Genomic DNA, 6,204 nt, shown 5'->3' with positions numbered 1-6,204 from the left:
TCCGGGAAAGCTTTCCTTCCTCCTGCGAGGATCAAGGGGATTCGGCTCCTAGTACGCAGGGTTCGCTCTGCGCACTGAAGCTCCTTGAGGTTATGCATGTCCCTGTTGGGCAAGATGGTCTCCGCAAAGGTATGCGGTGCCCTGGGCTCTGGCCCACATGAGAATTCTTCAAAGATTTATCCTCAACCATCTAGAAGACAACCCTTTGACTCTGGACAGGCTTGTCTGTCTTCCACCGCACGTCTCGCCTTCGTTTTTCCTCAGTTTGCTTTGATCTCCAGGGTCCTACAAAAGATCAAGAAGGATCATGCCTCCGTGATCCTAATAGCACCATACTGGCCCAAGCGTGTCTGGTATTCGGACTGCATCAGGGTTCATTCCTGCACCCAAACCCTGCCGTGTTCCACCTGACAGCCTGGAGGTTGAATGCGAAGTGCTGAGAGCGCAAGGTTTTTCTTTTCGTGTGGCTGAAACTCTTCTGCAGAGTAGAAAGAGGGTTACCTCTCTGCAGTACATTAAGATCTGGAAGAGATTTCACGGTTGGTGTTGTTCCAGGGGAATTTTGCCATCTTCATGTTCCTCGGCCTCCATTTTGGATTTCTTATAAGAGGGATTTGACAGTGGACTTCAACCTTCCACTATCAGGGTGCATATTTCTGCCATCAGTGCTCTCCTGGGGTTTGAGCTTATATCTCTGCCTGCGGTTAGACGTTTTACCAAGGCCATCATCCGGATGCGTCCTCGTTCTGTCACCAGAATGGTTCCATGGGACTTGTGAGTCTACGAAGGACGAGATTCGTTACCTCCTTTTGAGCCTCTTCAGTCGGTTTCGCTGTATTTTCTATCGCTGAAGACGGCCTTTTTAGTAGCCATTACTTCTGCTTGTCGGATTTGTGAACTTCAGGCTCTGTCTGAAGGAACCGTTTCTCCGTTTTTCCCCGGATAAGGTGGTTCTCTCTCTACCTCCGGAATTTGCACCCAAGGTTCAGTCGGCTTTCCACAAGAATCAGGAGATCGTGCTGCCTACCTTTTTTCCTGCTCCTGGCTCAGCTGAAGAAGAAGCTCTTCACTCTCTCGATCTGAAGAGATGCCTCACCATCTATTTGGAACAGACTCTGCCCCTGTGTAAGTCCTCTCGTTTGTTTGTGGCCTCTTCGGGCCCCAACAGAGGTGTCAGCATCTCCAAGTCTTCCATCGCTAAGTGGATTGTTGCAACCATCAACTTGGCATATTCTGCGACTGGCCAACCGGATCCGTGCCCACTCTACTAGGGCAGTCTCCACTTCCTGGGCCGAAAGATGTTGTATTTCGCCTGACCAGATCTGCAAGGCGGCTACTTGATGACTCTCCACGCTTTTGTACAGCATTACCGTCTCGACCAGATGGCTCAGGAGGACTCTTTTTGGTCGGAAGGTCCTTGAAGCTGTTTTGTCTCCTTAAGTCTACCCACCCTTCTGCTTTGGTACATCTATCCTTAGTGTCACCTGGGATGACAGGGAAACAGGAAGTTCTACTTACCGATAGCTTCTTTTCCCTGCCAATTCCTGGTGACACGTTTTTTTTCCCTCTCTTCCTTTCAATAAAATTTTTGTTGCATCAGATTAGGGCTGAAACAACTAATCGATAAAATCGATAATAATCGATAATGAAAATCGTTGTCAACGATTTTCATTATCGATTAATCTAATCGATTTTTATCGATTATAAAAATTATAATCCGACCTCAAACAGAGATCGGATTATAACACTAGAATCCAGATCCCCCGCAACGCTGCAGGGGACCTGGATTCCCCTCACTGTCGGCCGGTCTCTCACTTCCGTCTCTCTCCCCCTCCCATACACCCCTCTGACTCCTCCCCCCTCCCATACACCGCTCTGCCTCTCTACCCGGCTCCGTTACTGACAGGAACTTTCACTGCAGCCTCAGCATAAGTGAAGGGCAGTAACGGAGGCTGGCTGTGCACATCGTGCAGACCCCCACCGGCTGACAGAGAGGATGATCCTCTGTCAGCCGGTGGGGGTCTGCATCGCACAGACAGCCTCCGTTACTGCCCTTCACTTACGCTGAGGCTTCTATGAAGCTGCAGTGAAAGTTCCTGTCAGTAACGGAGCCGGGTAGAGAGGCAGAGCGGTGTATGGGAGGGGGGAGGAGTCAGAGGGGTGTATGGGAGCCACTCTCCCATACACCACTCTGGCTCCTCCCCCTCCCATACGCCACTCTGCCTCTCTCCCCGGCTCCCTGGTGTCTTGTGAACCTCCGTTGATGACAGGAGGCAGAGTGGAGTATGGGAGGCGGGAGGAGGCAGAGTGGAATATGGGAGGGGGGAGGAGGCAGAGTGGAGTATGGTAGGAGGCAGAGTGGAGTATGGGAGGGGGGAGGAGGCAAAGTGATGTATGAGAGGGGGAGGACCAAAGTGATGTATGGGAGGGGGAGGAGGCAGATGGTGTATGGGAGGGGGAGGAGGCAGAGTGATGTATGGAGGGGGGAGGAGCCAGAGTGGTGTATGGGAGGAGGAGGAGCCAGAGTGGTGTATGGGAGGGGGAGGAGCCAGAGTGGAGTATGGGAGGGGGGAGGAGGCAAAGTGATGTATGGGAGGAGCCAGAGTGGTGTATGGGAGGGGGAGGAGCCAGAGTGGTGTATGGGTGAGTTATAGTGGTGTATGGGGGGGTATTATGAATTTCAGGGCATATAGGGGGTATAAGGCATATCGATATTAGGCATATCAGGGGGGCATAAAACATCTGGGGGTAAAAGGTATATCAGGGGGCTCAATTGCATATTACTGGCATATAAGAGGTATAAGGCATATATGGGGGCAGAGTGGCAAGCTGGGGGTCAGATGTGCATAACCGGGGGCAGTTTGGTAAATAAAAAAATTTAAACGGCTTTTTTCTCATAGTTTTTATTAAATATGAAAAATAGTTAACATATGAATTAATATTTACTAATAACTTTGTATTAAAACCTAGTTTGAGAAACACTGTGGGTTCTTGTAGCTTTTATTATTATGTCAGTAAAATAAGAAGGTGAATAGCGAGAGGCCATTGCAATAAAGAGATGAAAGTGTAAATTGTACGTTTTTTATTACATTATTTTAAATTGAAAAAAAATTGAATTTTTTTATCCGATTAATCGATTAATCAAAAAAATAATCGGCCAACTAATCGATTATTAAAATAATCGTTAGTTGCAGCCCTACATCAGATTGCTTTTCCTGTGTGGTCTTTGGTATTCACTGGAGTTAGTAGGAGGGGAGGGGCTTTTTAGTTTTTTGAGTCCTGCCCTATCTCGGGTACGGAGGAGGAGTCTATCCTTAGTGTCACCAGGGATTGGCAGGGAAAAGAAGCTCTCGGTAAGTAGAACTTCCTGTTTCAAGCACGATTCACAGCATATTCTTAATATATATTATATTTTTCCGGGATGATGATTCATTTTATTTTTTATTTATTTTTATTTTTTATTATTATTCCCCAATAAGTTCCACATCTTGCTTTCTGATAAACACCTCCGTGGTATTTCAGGTTTCATTTTAAAATAGCAAAAGATACTACAAAATCTCTGCTCTGTGAAGCTGCGGAAATTCCTTTGATCTCATCAGAGCCGAGATAACCCTTGGGCTAGAATGCTATACCCGGGTGGGAGAAAGCTGTATCGTTACGAGTCTTCCATTAAGAATATTTCACTATAATAAACCCTGGCTTTGATTTGGCTTCCTCCTGTCCAATGTCATTTTAAAGCCCTAAACGTGAGAATTCGCTATACATTATAATATGTAAATATCACCAGCAGGGTCCATAGTGCTGTTAGGGGGGGGCATTCAAAATATTTAACAAAGACTATTTAAAATGGCAATAACATTCACACTTTACAGAAAAGAATACTGGCACAGAAGGAGAAGAGGGAATTAGCTGATCTGTATGAAGTCCGACTGAAACCTCTTCCAAGGATATGCTATTTAGAGAGAGAAAAAACTAACTACGACAATGTAGCCTTCCGGCCAACAAAATACTAAAATTAGACTACAAGAAACAACAGTATTATTTATTTGGAACAACGTTTTAATTTTTTGTTTAGGAATATGTAGTATTTGTTTGTAACGATAATTTTTTAATCTGGGTGACATTTCTAAAGCTATTTGCGTTCTAGTTGAAGGGAAAGCAATCTAAATGTTGGAGCTGTGTGTGATTTTAAGAGTATGTCATGCTTTGTTGAATGCTAAAAGCAAGCATGAAGAGCGTTTTTTTGGGGGGGGGGGGGTTAGACTATCATATTCCAAGCTTGTCACAGAAACCCGTGAATACTTTGTGTTTTGGAATTTGACTCCGTGGAGGGCGACTATCATGTTTCGGCTCCTTGTTGTCTCATGGCGTTTGTTGCAACCAACTTTGACCAAAAGTAGTCTTGCTTTTCCGTCTGATTATGTGAATAATTGTGCTTTATCTCTGTAATTCTCACAATGTAGCAACATTGATGACTGCTTTAGGGTACTGGATTCAGTCTATCAGGTACTTCTAAGACGCACTCAATCAACAGTCCAATTTACCGCCTACTTCTTGGTGCCGTGATGCACCAGATTGCTTGTTTGTAAAATTACTTAAGTCATTTTTTTAGCACACGGTGACAAAACATGACACAAGCAGGTGATTTTGTTTTTATTGTGAATCTCCTTGTGTTCGAGAAAAGCTCTATTACTTGTCTTTTAATGGATTTCCATATCACAGATAAGGCTGAAACTAAATGGAAACATGTCTTCAGTAGTAGTTGTAACAATATGTTAAATGCCTGTTCTTGTGTGTAATTTTTTTTTTTTTCCTCTCTTTTTTGTGTTTAGGTATGGCCTCACAAGTTTTGGTGTACCCACCGTATGTTTATCAAACCCAGACAAGTGCCTTTTGTAGTGTAAAGAAACTTAAAGTAGAACCAAGCAGTTGTATATATAGCAAGAGGAGCTACGTTCGGACCGACCTGAATGCTAGAAACGTTGGGTTTACACAGCAGTCCAACAAGAGCAGGCCTCCAATCCAGACAAAGATTCCCTCTGACAGACCTCATCAACAGACCACTGCGACCCAGATCGGTGCGGTTGCGTTAAAAACCAACGCAGGTGCTTTAGTGGACCCAGCAGCGCAGGCGCAGCAAGTTCCGCAAGAGGCATTATCTGTTAAGACACCAGAAAGTGGATCGGATTTGCTGGATACCCATCAGCGATGTGGATTGAAGCGTAAAAGTGAAGAGTTGGAGAACCAAGGTGGCACCATGCAGATAGTTGACGAGTTGTCCTTACTGCCTGCCATGCTGCCAAGCAATGCAGGTAACCCGGTGGCTGTGGTTGCAAACGCAGGAACTTCAAAGCAAAATGGGGCTAACGTAGATGGAGACTATCAGCTGGTACAGCACGAAGTTTTGTGCTCAGTCAAAAATACCTATGAGGTTCTAGACTTTTTGGGTCGAGGAACTTTTGGGCAGGTAGTCAAGTGCTGGAAAAGAGGAACGAATGAAGTAGTGGCTGTCAAAATTTTGAAGAACCATCCTTCTTATGCACGCCAAGGGCAGATTGAGGTGGGCATTCTTGCTAGACTGAGCAGCGAGAATGCAGACGAGTTCAACTTTGTGCGTGCGTATGAATGCTTTCAGCATCGCAACCACACGTGCTTGGTTTTCGAGATGTTAGAACAGAACTTGTACGACTTCTTGAAGCAAAACAAATTCAGCCCTTTGCCCCTGAAAGTTATTAGGGCTATCCTTCAGCAAGTGGCTACTGCACTGAAAAAGCTTAAAAGTCTTGGTTTAATTCACGCTGACCTCAAACCAGAAAACATCATGTTAGTGGATCCCGTTAGACAGCCGTACAGGGTGAAGGTTATAGACTTTGGTTCTGCCAGCCACACATCAAAAACTGTTTGCTCGACCTATTTACAGTCTCGATACTACAGGTAAGTGAAAGCGATCTTGGATTTAAATCTACATTCAATAGTTTTAGAACAATACAATGTATTTTATATAGTTAGGATCTTTACTGGGGAAAGCCGTTTGCTTTGCTTCCCTTTCTTTTAACCAATGTGCTCTTTCTTACCTGCTTTTCTGCCAGAAACAAAGAACAAATTCCTCATTCTAAACCAAAACCCTTTACTATACATTTCTATACCATCCATATTGAATAGCGCCCTTTGATGTCACTGTATTTGTTTTGTCATGTTGAATGC

The 6,204-nt window shown here is 44.8% G+C and overlaps 1 protein-coding gene across 1 annotated transcript in view; it reads left to right on the top strand.

The window, feature by feature from the left end:
* Window positions 1-4,834: 4,834 nt before the first annotated feature.
* Window positions 4,835-6,204, top strand: part of LOC149276958 (homeodomain-interacting protein kinase 3-like) — a 37,650-nt gene continuing 36,280 nt past the window's right edge. Inside the window, exon 1 of the mRNA XM_089503220.1 lies at window positions 4,835-5,934. Within this exon, the coding sequence (XP_089359346.1) occupies window positions 4,835-5,934 (1,100 nt within the window). The remainder of the gene's footprint in view (window positions 5,935-6,204) is intronic.

This window comes from Sceloporus occidentalis, unplaced genomic scaffold (assembly GCF_023333645.1).
Source record: "Sceloporus occidentalis isolate IW3139 unplaced genomic scaffold, rSceOcc1.0.p SCAF_223, whole genome shotgun sequence".
In the NCBI taxonomy this organism is placed as follows: Eukaryota; Metazoa; Chordata; class Lepidosauria; order Squamata; family Phrynosomatidae; genus Sceloporus; species Sceloporus occidentalis.
Note: the sequence above shows the minus strand (reverse complement) of the source record. Positions and strands in the feature narration are given on the sequence as shown.